The sequence below is a fragment of the Punica granatum genome, chromosome 4, assembly GCF_007655135.1.
Source record: "Punica granatum isolate Tunisia-2019 chromosome 4, ASM765513v2, whole genome shotgun sequence".
Lineage (NCBI taxonomy): Eukaryota > Viridiplantae > Streptophyta > Magnoliopsida > Myrtales > Lythraceae > Punica > Punica granatum.
The window spans coordinates 13,444,855-13,461,159 of NC_045130.1; the positions used below are offsets into that span (position 1 = coordinate 13,444,855).

General features: G+C 33.9%; 1 protein-coding gene and 1 long non-coding RNA gene across 3 annotated transcripts; both read left to right on the forward strand.

Moving 5' to 3' along the window:
* The first annotated feature begins 1,328 nt into the window (after nt 1-1,328).
* On the forward strand, nt 1,329-10,163 carry LOC116205127 (GDSL lipase-like). The gene is made up of 7 exons (XM_031537619.1): nt 1,329-1,581; nt 4,168-4,324; nt 5,952-6,152; nt 8,124-8,251; nt 8,529-8,765; nt 8,877-9,132; nt 9,795-10,163. Exons 1-7 carry the CDS (start codon nt 1,393-1,395, stop codon nt 9,986-9,988), a joined length of 1,362 nt encoding a protein of 453 aa, XP_031393479.1. The 5' UTR covers nt 1,329-1,392; the 3' UTR covers nt 9,989-10,163.
* A 3,599-nt stretch (nt 10,164-13,762) lies between these two features.
* Nucleotides 13,763-16,094, forward strand: LOC116202313. Of its 2 annotated transcripts, XR_004156044.1 has the most exons (4): nt 13,763-14,259; nt 14,386-15,508; nt 15,594-15,662; nt 15,744-16,094. It is a non-coding gene; the product is annotated as an uncharacterized LOC116202313 (long non-coding RNA). The 2 variants fall into 2 exon arrangements; XR_004156043.1 differs by having other exon boundaries at nt 13,769-15,508.
* The last annotated feature ends 211 nt before the right edge of the window (nt 16,095-16,305 follow it).

Sequence of the window (16,305 nt, forward strand, 5' to 3'; positions counted from 1 at the left end):
GGAAAAAAAAAACCAAACTTTACTTTCTCATTGATTAATTTAATATATCAAATATAATAATCTCACATTACCTTATATTTTCACAAATACATAATAATTTACCAAATACAATAATATCATAATCATTGTAATATAACATTTCTTGACTTACTTTCCCAACAATCTAACATTCCCTATGATTTAACAATCCGCGAACCAAACGGCCCCTTACTAGAAAAAAATTCTCATTCAGGCATCCAAGGTTGTCAGAATCGCGATTCTACCTAGAATCGGTCGATGGTCGTGGAATCGTGAATCGTAGAATCGAATCGTGAATCGTAGAATCGAATCGTGAATCGTAAAATTTTAATTGTAATTAAAAAAACAACATATATATATACACACACCGAATCTCATGTCAGAAATAGTTAAAGTAAACATTAAATGATAAATCTTGCTGCCTCCTACTTTGTTTATCAAAATCAAATGGTGCTTAGTCTTCACAAGAGAGCGCTCCCACTATAACAATCTCCAATAAAATTGATATAATACCGTGATTACGGATCCTGTAGGCGAAGCTGCTTTTCTCCCTAATTTCTTCTTGGCCTATCCCTTCTTGGAATCATATCATCTCAAACTAGACGGCAATCAGGAATCGGCTGAAACCCAATTTGAAACAGTTGCAGAAACTTTTCAGGTCCCTATCACTTACAGCCATGATACAAGTTTCAAACTTTTGATAAAATAAGAAACCAAAGAGCAATATTGTCGCACGATGAGAAAGATCAGGAGGGAGAGAGGGAGGGCATGTGACTTTGGGTTGAAACTAGAATCGTAGAATCGGTACGATTCTACGATTCGAATCGCGATTCATCGACGATTCTACCTTCCCGATTCATGTCATATAATCGAAATCGCTAGCTACTTTTTGAATTGTAGAATCGTAAGATTTTATGATTTGAATCGCGATTCTAACAATCATACAAGCATCCATTATTGCCATCGTTAATTAAGATTATCTCGTCAACAATGCAATTTATCAACTTTCAATGCACCTGGTGGTTGCATAGTTTGACATTAGGATTACAAGCAAATAATGAAAGTTAGATTGCCAATATATAAGTAACACCTATCACGTGAAGTCTGACTAGCTATGTTTGACAACGAAATTTTGAAATACAGATATCGACTTAATGTTTGCAACAACTGATATTGACTCAAGTCATTGCCCCAGAAAAGTAATTAGCTTTCATTAGGGAAAAAAAACTAATTAGCTGCCAATTTAGAAAGCACATCCAATACTAATATATCGGAAAATAATATGTTATATCTATATATATAGTCGGGGAAGGAGAGACTCTTGTCCATATGGAACAATTAAGTTAGGTAGAAAAAGCTCTGGGCTCATCTCTCATGGCAGCTGCACTTCTCCATTGCTGCGTTTTGCCTCTATCTCTTGCCTTACTTCTCATTACAATCGGTTGCGTCTCAGGAGAAGGCAATGAAGTGAATAACGAGCGACAGTCGGAACTCCGAACCGATAAAACTGGTCGGGAGCTTAATCAGGCTGCCGATTCTTCTCCGGTTCAATATGCACTTGGGGTAAGATCGATCTTCTCTTCTCAGATTAACAACTACCCCTCTCATATTGTAAAATATCCATTGGGCCTATAAGCAATTGGGTCCATTTCCAATCCAAAAGCTTGAGCTGATAAATTGTAGTACCCAATCTCTTATAAACCCATTAGATTCTTCTTAGTTTTTCCGTGTGAAATTTTTTACACTCAACACCCGCCCTCACGTGGTAACGTGTGACTTTGACATTCACCTACACGTGCCACGTGGACTAGAACAACCCGTCCTCAAGAACTAACTACGAGCCGAGACTGGACTTCCATGCTCGGGAGGAGGGGGGACAACAATTGACAATAAAACCACGCTTGGGCCGGACTAAGATGAGGCGGGTTTTTCTCCGCACACAGATTTCAGAGAGACCACAAGCTCCACACTTAGGCTAAACATGGGCGCACTTCGGCTGCCCATCGACAAAGAGACATTTCAAATGGCTGGATGTGAACCCACACACATGCGCTGAAATATCCATTGGGCCTATAAGCGATTGGGCCCAATGGATATTTTACACATATTTTCTTCAACTGTTATCAGCACCCGTTCTCCCCAAACTCATTTAAGCAAATCAATAACTTGAGTTTGGCTAGTCCTTACGTGAGCATGGCTGCTCCAAATTAATTTAATATATAAAAAATGAGGAGTGATACATGTGTGCGTCTTAATTCACTTTTTAATCATCATTTTGACTCCTCGAAAAATTCAATTTTTGATCAGAATTTCAGGTATTTGTCCGTTTTTATCATTAATATATCAAAAGTACATTGTCTCTTTCACAATATTTCCACATTTTATATACTAGGCTATCGAGAAAATAAAATAACGTTATCATAATCCGTACGTATTTCACGTTAACTCAGTCCGTCTCCATCAGTTTTCTCCTTGTTAAGAAATGCTTCAACTTCACCATGTCCATCTCCCTCTAGAAAAAATGTATCTGACTTTTCAAATAGTCTGCTAGGTAATTATTAAATTAAATATCAAAAGAAAAAGCCAAATTACTAGAGCTATATCTCTAGAACTTTGTCGAATAAGATACACCTCTTTAATTTCTTTACACATCCACGCAATGCACGGCTCTTTTCGTAATTGTTATAATTTTATGTTATTATCTCTCAGTGTTGTGATTATGTATTATATATCGTCTTATACTAGATGGTAAAATGACGCTGAACTAACAAATAGACTTTTTAATAATTTAGTAAACAATGCAAAATAGAAAAAATAGAAAAAATAGAAGAACTTTAATAAAAAATTGAATTGTAGGAATCTATATATATAAAAAAAAATTTCGCATGAATAAAATTATAATGCTTTATTAGGTAATAATTCTTGATTATTTTAGCTTGTCGGTCCAACTTTATCAGCAGAAGAGCCACTATATATTCACTGAACGACAATATACTTCCCACGGTAAAACCATCATTTGTTCCATTTTGATGAACCGTAATTTATACGCCACTCAAAGTTTGGATCATTGCGGGGAATTACATAGTGAAAATACAGGCAATTGATTGAACCTAACTAATATTGGGTTCAATCTCTCCAATCATACGTTAAATCGAGAGGTTTGGCACTTTTGTAAAATCATGCAAATTGCAAAATCGACCCATTACATGTCAAAGTATTACTTAAGATTAATTACGGTACTATATGAGGGCGATACCATTAAAAAAAAAAACCAATTGACCTAAGGGCTATTCGCAAAGGTGATCAATGAATCGAAACAAAATGAATAAATTTTCCACCACGTACGACCGTCCTCAAATAGTCCTTCAGCTTGTGGTTTTCTTTCTCCATGGTCCTGGCTCGTCGCTCTTTCTTCACCAAGTCTGTGTCTATTCCTGGCTCTCTCTCTTCATCAGGGATCGTCGAAGGTTCTTGGCCCGCTGTCATTGGCTCCACCAGCCCAGTGGGCGTGATCGGAGAACATGACTATTCCGCAACCCGACCCGCTTCATTTCACCAATTCTCTCCCAAATTTTCATTTTTATATTTCGTAATTTGATTTTTTAAAAAAATTTTCTCGGTCATATGTGGAACAAGTGCCATTTTCTACTAAATTTAACTGAGAAACTAACGGGAGGGGGGAGATTTTCCCATGACCATAGTTGAGGGAGTAAATGTTCCAAATAAAAGTTTAGGACGTTCCCTCCGAGATAGTTTAGGGGGCCCCAGGGTAATTTTCCCTTTAAAAAAAACATACATATACTGAGAGATTTACGATGTTGTAGAAGTGCGAATCTATGGTCGGATGTCGTAGTTTCCTTGAGAGATGCACTTTTGCAAAAATCGTTCCAGTATTTAGCATGATTTTGCAAAATTACTATTTCTCACAATAGTCAGAGCTTTCATCAATGAAAAAAAAAATCATATATGTATAATGATAATTTATACTTTTGCAAAAGTGTTAAATCTCTTACAATAGCAGAGTTTTCACCACTGAAAAAACTATATATATATATTTTTAATGAGCATATATATATATATATGTATGTATGTAATGATGCTTTATATTGTAAGGTCCAACTAACATTCGGGGTTAATTCTGGATGACAGGAAAATCATGCAATGGGAGGGAGGGAACTTGCATTATTTCCGGAAGTCGGACCCATCACTACTGGCTGGTCAGAAAGATTATTGGGATCACTATACTCTATTCTCCACTTTTGGAACTTCCCCCTTGATATAATCAGAAGCCCCTCTCAGGAGCAAGGTATAACATAATTAATAGTAAAATCCTCATAAATTTTATCTGATGATATTACATTACAATCGTATGCCTTTCGAAAACGGTTCTTATTTTTTTAGTGTGTACTCTAGTATTCAGAACTCAATGAGATCTGATTAATCCAATCGAGAGATCAAGTATTAAAGGTTATTCTCCCTCCCAACAATAAGTGCACTTCTCGGGGTTCGAACTTATATTCTCCTCTTTACGGGAGTGAACTGATTACTACTCAATCAATACTTTTGTTGGTAAAAAAAAACGGTTCTTTAGTTCCTTCATTCTTATCTATCTATTTCTATATCTATACCCATAAACTAAAGGAAAGTTCTAAATGTGAAGACACGTGTCCATCAATTATTGGTTAATTCACATTTTCTTTTTGTTTTTATCAAATGCTTCCCCCCATCGTTTTTCATCTTCATATAAGTCCTAACTTCCCAGCAAATATTTTTCCTTTCAAAAGTTCCCCAAAATTCTAGTAAATAAAAAAAAAGAACATTTTTAGTGCTTTACTCAATAAGCTATTATAGTTTTATACAAGCATAATCTACATTAATTTGAATGTTGTTTGTTTCCATATTTTCTTTAACTTTCTATTTATTCTTAAGAATATTTTTAATCCATTCAACCTTTCTTAATCCTCAACTGCCATAATATAGTTCCCATATAATTTGAGTTATGAAGGAATATTAGTGCAGTTCATATTAGAAATTATGGCAAATTACAAAAAAAATCGAAATTTTGTAAAAAGTCTCAGTTTTGTCATAAATTTTGTTTTGTAACAAAAAAAATCATAAGTTTTCTAAAATGTCTCAAAAATGACCTCCGTTATAACTTCCGTCAATTTTTGCTGCTGATGGTGGGTCCCTTTAACAGTCCACGTAGGTCACACGTAGGCAAAAATTGACGGAAGTTATAACGGAGGTCATTTTTGAGACATTTTAGAAAACTTATGGTTTTTTCTGTTACAAAACAAAATTTAGGATAAAATTGAGACATTTTACAAAATTTGAGTTTTTTTTGTAATTTACCCTAGAAATTATTAAATAGAGCATATATTTAAGAAAGTTAAAACAATTTCAAATTGAAGATAATTTAACGAGTTTCAGAAATTGTTTTATCATGAGATTAATCCACAGCAAAGTGCGGGAATTTTTTCTAGTACACATATATAGAAGAACAGTGTGCTTTTGAATGATCATAAATACTATAAGTGAAAAAGGCTTTGCTCCCTATCCTTTATACTTTTTCTTTTTAATCGTTTCCTTGTGGTAAATATCGTCCTCAAACTTTTCCGGTTAAGGCAGCTTTGGTCCTCTTGTTATTTTTACATCAAATGAGAATGAGATGGCAATTAATTTAAATAAAAAATAATTTTTTTAGTTGTGATGCTATATCTTATATTTATAATGGGCTTATACAAGTTCGAGCCATGTCCAACCTAAAAACCTATAATTGATGGCTAATAAAGGCACACGAGTAATCCCACCGCCCTTTACTAGTTAATATAATTTCTATTTTATTATACTAAACTCATGAACTTTTTTTGTAATAAAAAAAACTATAATTGATTGGATAATACATAATGACTGTTGTGCTTGTTTCTTCCTAGACGAAGCCACTGGACATGGGGCGAGTACTCCGGAGGATCATAACATATTGTTCGTTCTTGGAGACTCCCCATTTGATGCGGGTAACAATCTGTACCTGAACGAGTCGAATTATCCAGTAGCTAGCTACCCTTACGGATACACCTATTTCTCCAATGCTACTGGAAGAGTATGTGACGGCCGGATATTGCCAGATTTCATTGGTAAGTATGAATATCCTTATATAATTTGACAAATGTAAGCCAGCAGTTAATTTATTGCAATTAAGGCACATGATGCCAAACTTTCACTAATAAGTGATGAGGTTAATTTTTTGTCAATTTTTATCAGTTCTTGTTGACATTTATATAGCCGCTCATACCCTTTAATCATCAAAGGATATGAAAACTATCAAATATTTAATAATAAAAAAAGAAAAGAACCAAATATTATTTGAAGTTTGAAAGATATCATACCATCATAATCGGTAAAGACAACTGTCAGTGGCTTACCAACTAGATTCTTTGAGGAGAATGTCGGGTGGTCAGTGGGGAGCCCCACTTACCCCGTAAAAATAAAATTTGAAAAATAGGTTCGTTTTTTTTATATAATCCAGACTAGATCATATACCCATGGCAGATTTCTTGGAGATAAAATTATAGTGCCACTAACATACCAGTTAGTTTTTATTTGATAAGACATATATGTTATATCTGAGATCATTCTCTTCAAACAACAATTTTGTGAGTGAATAATTTTGTATAAACCCGGATTAACTGTGCTTATGTATGTCACATTGAGTTACTAAATGGGAATTCTTGACCTTAAAATATAATATATTTAATTTTTTTGCCTAAAATTTTATATTTCACAACTTTTTCTGTTGTTCAACAGAAACCAATGTATATATAGTTTTATATTTCTCTCTTTTTGTTATAAATACACATCTTGAAAGGTCGTTTGTACCTCCCATCGAGCTCATCTTCACTGTTTTACCTATTAATATTTAATTTAATAGGTGGTATTCAAAATTGTACTCGTAGATATCAAAGTGTTCCAAAAATTATAAATATTGATAGTAAAAGTTATATTTTGAAAAATTAGGTGGCTTCTCTTAGCGATATTCGTAGTAGTCCATCGTAAATGAGATATTTTTTTAGTATAAATTACATCTCCTATTTAGTTATCATGTGCTTTTATTTTTCAGCATCTTAAATGGAATGGTTATTTTCATAGATTAGATACATTATATGACAAAGTAATGTCAAATGCTATTAAAGATTATTTATGTTCTTTGTTCACTTCTCGAACGTAGGTGCGAATATTCCCTAGTTAGTCATTAAAGGTGTAAGAATTGCCCCACTAAAATTTAATATTTACATATTTTAGCTGCTTTTCTAAAGTAAATAATTGCAAAATTTTAGCGCTAATTTGGATGCATGAAGCTTAATAATAATGATAATTATTTAAAAGAGGCAGCATCCAAAAACTAAAATTAAATATCTTACCAATATCTGTACTTTTATATTTAAACTATAATAAAAAAGAGGGGTATCATCATTCTTAATTTTTTTGAAAATTCAAAAAATAGTATTATAAAATTACGGAATTATTCATTTCAGAAAGTAAATTTAACCAAGTAAAAAAAATTGAATATTTGAATAGTTAAACATAGTACTCTCTTTATTTTTCTTTCCTAAGATCTCTTCTACTATTAACACCCCCCCCCCCCCGTTACCAGTCATCAGAATTGGAGATTTTCCTGCCAAAACCAAGGATTTGAAAGGAAATTGACATATCTGTGGCAATATAAATTCAAGGACTACTAAAACTAATTTTGTAGTTTTTGGTTACAAATGAAACCCATGAATTTAGTACAATAAAATAAAAATCCTAATAGCTAATGATGGGCACTAATAGAGTTACTAGACGAGGATGTGTGTCATTGCATTACACCATCTTTGATAACTAACTTCATAATTGTTTCATTAATTATGAAAACGATAATGAAAATATGTAATCAAATGTTACCATAAATATATAAAATTATTGTTCCATTCCTTTATTTAGTAAATTTAGTGGAATTACTTTAACTAGTAAAGTATAATATAGTGCACATTACATATGTAGGCTTTTTAGATTAGAGAGGGGCGGCGAGTCTCCCATTTAATTATAACCGATGTTCCAATTTGCAGCGGAGTACGCGAATCTGCCTTTGATTCCGCCATCGCTGCAACCTGGGGGTGACTTCTATTATGGGGCCAACTTCGCCTCATCAGGAGCCGCGGTTTTGGATTCTGATGGCTCTAGTGGCCTGCATGTAGTAAGCATCTAATTCAGATCTGCCTTTCCATAATTCTTTTCATTCCGATGATACTTTTACAGGGCTTTTGAAGTTTTTCCTATTCATCAAGTCCATTCTTTAGATAATCTCTATTATCCCTTGTAAAGAAGCTTTGCCATTTGAAACCAAATATCGAGGGTTCTCGCCTTTATTAAGGAAGCAAATAGCAATATTGGTGGTAGTACTCTGTTCATTGCATTGGTTTCACTTTGATCAATCTTGGGGTTGATCTCTTTCTTTTGTTTATACTTCTTAGCTCAATCTTAAAGGCCAGGTGATCCAATTTAAAGAACTGGTAGCAAAGTGGAATGAGACACTGGGTGCTGATACAACAAGACAAGTATTGGCCAAGGCTGTCTACCTTTTCAGTTTTGGGGGCAATGACTATCACAACTATTACGAAAAATTCTACGATGAAGATAGCAGCCCGACTCCTTTGGAACAGGAACAGTTCGTGAAATATATAGTCGGCAACACAACAGATGCACTCATCGTATGTAGGATACACTTTTGAAACCAAAGGAGAATATTTCTTTCACAAATTGTTTTAGTTACTGATATGATTCATACTAGTTAACCATTAACTGTCGCCTGGCTTATGCAGGAGATGTACGAACTAGGAGCGCGAAAAATTGCATTCCAGAACGTCGGGCCTATGGGTTGCCTTCCAGAGTGCAAAACACAATTTCCCAAATTTAATGGTAGTTGCATTCCGGACCTGCTCTCAATGCCGACGTTAAGCAACAAGGAACTGAATAAGACTCTCACGGATTTGGCTGAACGTTTAGAAGGATTCAAGTTCTCCATCTTTGACTACTTCATCGCCCTTATGGATAGAATAGAGAACCCTTCCGAGTACGGTAAGTCTATTACAGGCCCTCATTTAGGTGATTGTTATATTGAGCAATGTGAAGATTTTAAGATATTTGTGTTTAGTTTTAGAGTTAAGTAGAGTTAAGTTTTGGTTTTAATTTGTTTGTAATAACTGTGTTGTTGAATTATAAGAAAAAAGTATGAAAAAGTAATGACTAATTGAGATAAAGTAATGATTGTATTGTTGAATTGTGGAAAAAATAATGAATAGCTAAGAGAATGGTAAAAAAATGAAGAAAAAAAGAAAACTAATAATTGTGTTTTTGAATTGAAGATGAGTGGAGTTAAGTAGAGTGGAGGCAGATTATAAAATGTTTGTATTTGATTTTAGAGTTAAGTAGAGTTGAATTTTAGTTTTAATTGGTTTGTAATGATTATTTTGTTGAATTATGAGAAAAAGTGTTAAAAGTAATGAATAATTGTGTTGTTGAATTGAAGATAAGTGAAGTAGAATTAAAAAAAATTAACAACCAAACGGCCAGGCACGCAGTGTGGTTTACTTTTTATGACTATATATACTCCTCCTTGGGCTTATGCGAAAATGTCATGATGAGTCTTGTTTTGATACCATTCATGTAAATATCTTGAGATAACAAATGTGCCTTATTTATCTCACTATCTTATTTATCTTCCCATGATACGTACTTAGGTTTCGTGTACGGGTCGACAGAGTGCTATTCTGACGGTAACTTGTGCGAGTATCCCAGCGCCTATGTATTCTTTGACGAGGGACACACAACCCAGTGCGCCAATGAGCAATTAGCCAAGCTCTTCTGGGAGGGGGACCTTTCAGTTACCAGTCCTTATAACATGAAGCAACTATTTGAAGAAAGCAAGGGTTGAAATTTAAGTACTTGCAGTATGTAGCTTCTGTGTTTTGCACCCCTTGGATTCGGCCTCTTTTTCTCACTGAAAAAAATTGAAGTACTTAATTCATATAATAAGTGAACAATTGAAAATTGTAACTCTTTTGGTTTGGTGAAGTAAAATTTCAAGAGATAAAAATTTGAAGATACTAGCTTTTTGTCAGTGCAGTTCATGTATTTTTGTCTTTTACAATATTTTTGTTTCAGTTCTATAGCTTTAATAATGCCACAGCACGTGCATTACATATGCCACACATGTATCGGCTATTTATGTTTTATTATTTATTTAGTCACATATTTTAGATTCCATTAGTAAAAGTCATTGATATAACTTACTTAGGCAACCATTTATGTTCAATATCACTACAATATCTTCTCGCATAACAAAATGTACTTATTTTCCATCATGGACATGGTCAACAATATACAATAAAACTTTTCTTTCTAGATGGGTTATATATAATAAACCTTGCAAGAAAACAAAACTAAGCCAGCACTATTGGATCAATATGTTCAGGATCTTCAAAAATGTCATACACTATGATCCTCCCCACAACACGGTTTACATCGATAAGCTTGTCATTCCTACCTTCTTGTTGCTCTTCGAAGAAGTTCTTCACAACCTCGATGTCCACTTTGGTCATCTCATATGGGTTTGACACTTGAATGGAAAGATAATGTTTCTGATAACGTAAGATTTTACTACTGCGCGGACCTGGATTCAGCACTCGAGACCTTATCAATATGCAATGGGAGTCGCCACTACTTGTTTAAGGTCATTGGAGTTGGGAATTGGTGTATATCCTAGAGACAATATGTCATCAGTTCTGTAATATGATATGTATTTCATTATAATAAGAGGTATTTTTGTTATTGTGTGGATTGTGCTGAATATGATTTTACACAATAATGTCATTGGAATAGTAGGTTCAATAGGCATCAAGTGTGACTTGATTATGATATCCTATAATTACTGAACATTATTCATAAATGTCCCTAGTCAAAATATTATCATTAATTAGGACAACGATAATACGGTTAGACTAGTGTGGGTATTGATTAATGACCAAATCTCACTGGTCATAGATGTGGAGACATCAAGTCACACCGCATGCATACATTAAGAGTAATGTGTATTGGACTGACTCGCCATTACATGAATTGTTACGTGATTGTCATTAGAAGATCTCATAGTGACTGTAGTATAGTGGTTCTTTGACTTGAAGTCACCATGGATTCCTACATGTAATGTTGTATACTTTAATATTGTTAGACGCCACCGTAACAGGCTAGTTATAAAGACAATTATTAGGTATTGCCACAGAATATGGAAATGAATGTGAGTGATCAAGATAGGATTTGTCCCTCCTACATAACGGGACCGATATCTCACGGCCGCTTGGTGGGTAGAGTTTAAGAGTGTATGCATATTCAAATGAGTCGATATAGGGATATCGAGCTCATTTGTTTCGATAGACTGACTCGGTAAATCATGGCCAGCTCAAAAGTAACGTAAGATGTAGACAACAGATAGTGCGCCAGCGTTGACATTTTCAGTTTTGTTGTTTGTTTATCTCAGCCAGTGGGGAAGCAACGGAGATCAAATCTATCTTCGATTCTATTTTTTCGAGAAATTCTACGATACCATCATTGTATTGTATTGTGTAATTATAATCTCAAACGTTTATTTATGCTAGTGAACAACACGTGCATTGTGCGTGCATATATTTATTTAATATATAATATTTTTAAAATTGAAAAATAGTATGGTGTGATGATATATTTCATATACCATATCATGCGGAGTTAATTTATTTATTACATTTCTAGACCAATTTTTTGAGCTGATATTGGTAATATAAAAATTAAGGCTCTTCGGTAGAAATCCACATGAAATAAAATGATAATTCAAAGAATGCAAGTATTGGTTCAAGATTTAAAGCAACCTTACAGTAGCAATAATTCTTAGCGAACCAAATATGCTAGCGAACTTAGAAATGTGCTGTTATAATCTATTCAGGCTATAACTTCAAATTTAAAATATAATTAAGAGAAAAATGCCGCTTTCTATAGGGCTTTCCGATTGAATTTTGAGTAGATATAGATGCATGAAAATATACACGTTGGACTATATCTTAACATACACCTATTCTTGTCAGTAAAAAATAAAGCATCTGTGTAAACCAAAGTTTGTATAGATGGATATTGTACCTATTATATCCACCTATTAGTATAGGTACTTCAATTGTTAGTGCGAGCTAAATAAAGAAAAAGAGGAAAACCTTCAATTGTCACTAAAGCATACAATATTCCACGACATAATATAAAGCACACTAAGTGAACAACCATTGTATTTTCCCATTTTTCTAATCTGTGTATGTTAAATAAACATTTAACCCACACAGACGATGAAATAAAGCATGTTCATTTTAGATCAAGAATTAAACATTGCCTGAACAAAGAGTTCATTGAAGTATCTATATTTTACTATGGCCAAAAAAAAAAAAGGACGATGCATGGGTAGTGATTAGTTGTTGTAATTTTACAATTTTATCCTTAATTTAATGGTGGTTGTTATTTGACTAATGCAGTGTAGGGTTAATATCGGGAATGGAAACTGAGACAGAAGTCCCACCTCTGGCTTTATATTTAGTATAAATATGTATATATGACTGACTACGCCAACTGCAAGTGTAAATCCACATTACATCAACTAGGCCATTATACTGTAAATAATAAAAATATATATGATAATTAATAAGTATATCTCTTTCATCCTAATTCATATTTTTTTTATTCAATATTGTTTTCAATGGGACGCAAAGTTCACTTCAGCCTTGCCGTTTGAACTTACCTCCAATCCATTGACATATGTATTGTTCATGAATGAAAAAAAAAATCTGGTAAATTAAGAAAATTTAAGATAAAACAGTGGTTGTAGCTATTCCATCCAAGATCACCGACGCTTTATTAAAGCCTTCAGTTATCGAGGACAAAGGTGCCGATCGACAAGGCCCAACCCCTTAACATTGATGTTCGAAATTGGGATCTCTATATACATCTATATGTTTCTAAAATCTATATATATAATATTAGGTGTCACACATTAGGAGTAACAATCATCTATCTATCTAATCTATAATTTATAACATATATAAAAGTGTGAAGCTCACCTTTGTGTTTTTTGATTTTTTATAATTTTCATTTTGCCTTTCAATGTACCTAAACACCTCTCATGAGTATCAATTCCGCTCATTCAATGCATGTGGACAATCCTGTAATCTCTATTGCAGTCTTTAAATGCATGTAAAAGAATATTTTAATTAACACCTCTTAATTATTCAGAAATATGATACTTCAATTTAGTGGTGCCTTTTCATCAGTATGACCATTCAATTGAATAGTGCCATTCTAGATTTAATTAATACCTCTTAATTATTATTTAGAAATATGACACTTCAATTTAATGGTGTCTTTTCATCAAATATGACCATTCAATTGAATAGTCCATTTCTAAAGAGATTAAATGATAGAATTTTCTTTTCCATAATGCACTTTTTTTTAAAATTCATTTTTAAAAAGCTTATTTCTTTATCAAATAATAAAATATTTTCTTTTTCGCATGCAAAATTTTTTAATTTTAAGTTACATGCAATGTACCACGAAATCATATTAATGGTCACAAACAGTTATTTATCTTTTTCTCTCCATGAAAAGTGGCACCCCGTTTAGTTTGTATTTCCTTTTCTTTTCTCTAAGAATATATACAAAACGCAAAACGCAACTCTGCCCGTCGTTCTGCTTGCGCCTCGTCACCGCCAAAAGCAACTCTCTCCTGCATCTTTCTTTATCATTTGAAAATGGCAATGAAACTGCCCAACCGCAACCCGATTCTCCCCTGAACAGAATTTGCCCTTGAAGGGGCCGGAAGTCGATTGCTCTCTCTTTGCCTCATGATCTCAGTGCGTTCGGAAGCTGCGAGTCTGTGCAACACCTCTGTCGAGGGAAGCGTCTCTACCTATTTACAGTTCATCCCGTGTTTCTCATTCCAAAGATTTCTATGTTCTGTTCTGCTTTGCGGTTTAGACCCAAAGGATCGAGTGATCATTTCATATCTTCTTCTTCGTCGCCAGAATATGAGGCTCAATGGTGGCTTCTGCTCGGTTTATGCATGCCATGTGTTTGATGAAACTCCTATTCCAAATTTCAAGGCATGTTTGTTTCCAATGGTCAGCATCTTTCAGTGAGGTCTGCTCAATGTGATTCTAAAATTAATGTTCATAGGCACAAGCTATGATATTAATGATATTTTGGTTGCTAATTCTGTTGCCTCGACCATTAAATGATCTTGCTTTTTTTATGTGGACGATATAGAGGTTGAATTGCTGGATTTGAAGGGTCGCACTGCCCTGGTTGGTTTCTGCAGATAAGAAAAAGAAGGAGCAGAAATGAGAAAAAAAATGTTTCCGAAGAGGTTGGAGAAGGCCGTCAACGATAATATTTTTTTAAAATTGCTACAATATCAGTTTGCTGGTCTTAAAACTAATTTGCATTTCATGGACGGTTAGTTAAGTATTCGTAAATTTAATCTCATGCTTCCCCCTAATTTTACTTATTATATTGCACTCCAATTACTTACTAACATGCACGAGATTTACTAATGTCAATTGAGAATTATCTATGATAGTCATACGATTGTTTCTTTTTTAAAACTATTTGTGTGCTCAGATTTCTCTTCAGCAGCATATAAATTGAATTTACTTAAATTGTCAACCCTCCATTCATCGGATCATCATTAATCAGTATGTATTTTTCTTATCCCTTCATTGATTTACTTGTAGAAGCAAGACGATGAGTAGTTAATATCTTAACTAGAGGATCATTCCAGCCTCTCTTTTCAGGCAATCCCTTCATTATTTCTCTTAATTTTGGCTTTTTGCTCGTGTATGGACCGAATGGGTTAGGAGAAGGGTGGGGTTAATCGTGCACAAGCTGTTAACTTGGTTGGTCATACATAATGCGAATATGGTTTCTGTAGTTCATTTCGTGACAAACTAATGTACTAAGGTGCTTAATTCTCATAAAAAGGAATTGGCAGCTCAAAGCAATTCTTTTGTTTCTTTTTTAACTGTTCAGACCATCATTAATTGATTTATTGGGCTTATAAATGATCTAACTGTTCATCATAACGTGGAAAATTATAAAGGATATTTAGCACGGATGATCAAATAGTTCTGGGTATTTCACACTGAGTATAAGTTGTTTCACATTAATTAATGGATAGTTTTGGATCTTACTTTGGACAATTTCCAAGGAGATTGAGCATGAAAGACGCCGCACAACACTTGAATTAGCTGTTCAAATCAATAATTGTAGGTCGTCTTGATTGTTAATTTGTTGACATATTAATCTTATGGAACTCATCATTTTACTCTTATAGGTTGCAGCCCATGCCACAGTCATTCGGCATTATATAGCTGCACCTCGACTTCCGAGAGTGAGTCTCAGTTTTATGGAGATAATCTAGCCTGCTATTGTTTTAATTTTGCTCGCTTTTGATCTTAGCTTGGATTCTTTTCCAGGAACTTAAGTGTGAAGATCACGGAAAGCACTCAAATCTGCCATTGAAATTAAAAAATATATATATTTAGGTATTCAGGATGGTCAGCTCACAAAAAATATGTCCTACAAAACTTACAAAACTTACAAAACTTACCATCTTACTCTTACAGGTTGCAAGCCTAACTGTATATGGGCAAGGAGCGAGTGGGGATGCTCATATATGTGCTACCACCGAACAGGGCATTTAGCAAGAGACTGTCCAGGACTCAAAGCTGTCCCTCCAGCTTATGGAGGGAGAAATGGGACGGTTCCTAGGTAAAACATTTTGCAATGCCTGCTACTGAAATATTTGTCCTGATTTTTGGGTAAATTGGCTGCTCATTTTGTAATTATTACTCATATGGCAATTCGTCTTTGTTTGGAACTTTGGCTGATAGATGTATAAGCTTTTGGAACCGTTATGTGTAAATTTCTAATGGTGAACAAAATATCGTACTTTCTCAATTGAATGAGTTTTGATATAGGATGATGTTTGAAGTACAAGTAGGCAATGCACTTCTGTCTTTATACTTGGATCGAGATATGCTATTGTGTGTTTGATTTTAGAATTGAATTTTGATTGTAATTGGTTTGTAATGATTGTGTTGTTAAATTATGAGAAAAAATATGAAAAAGTAATGAATAGTTGAGAGAAAGTAATGTTGTGTTGTTGAATTTTTGAAAAAAACAATG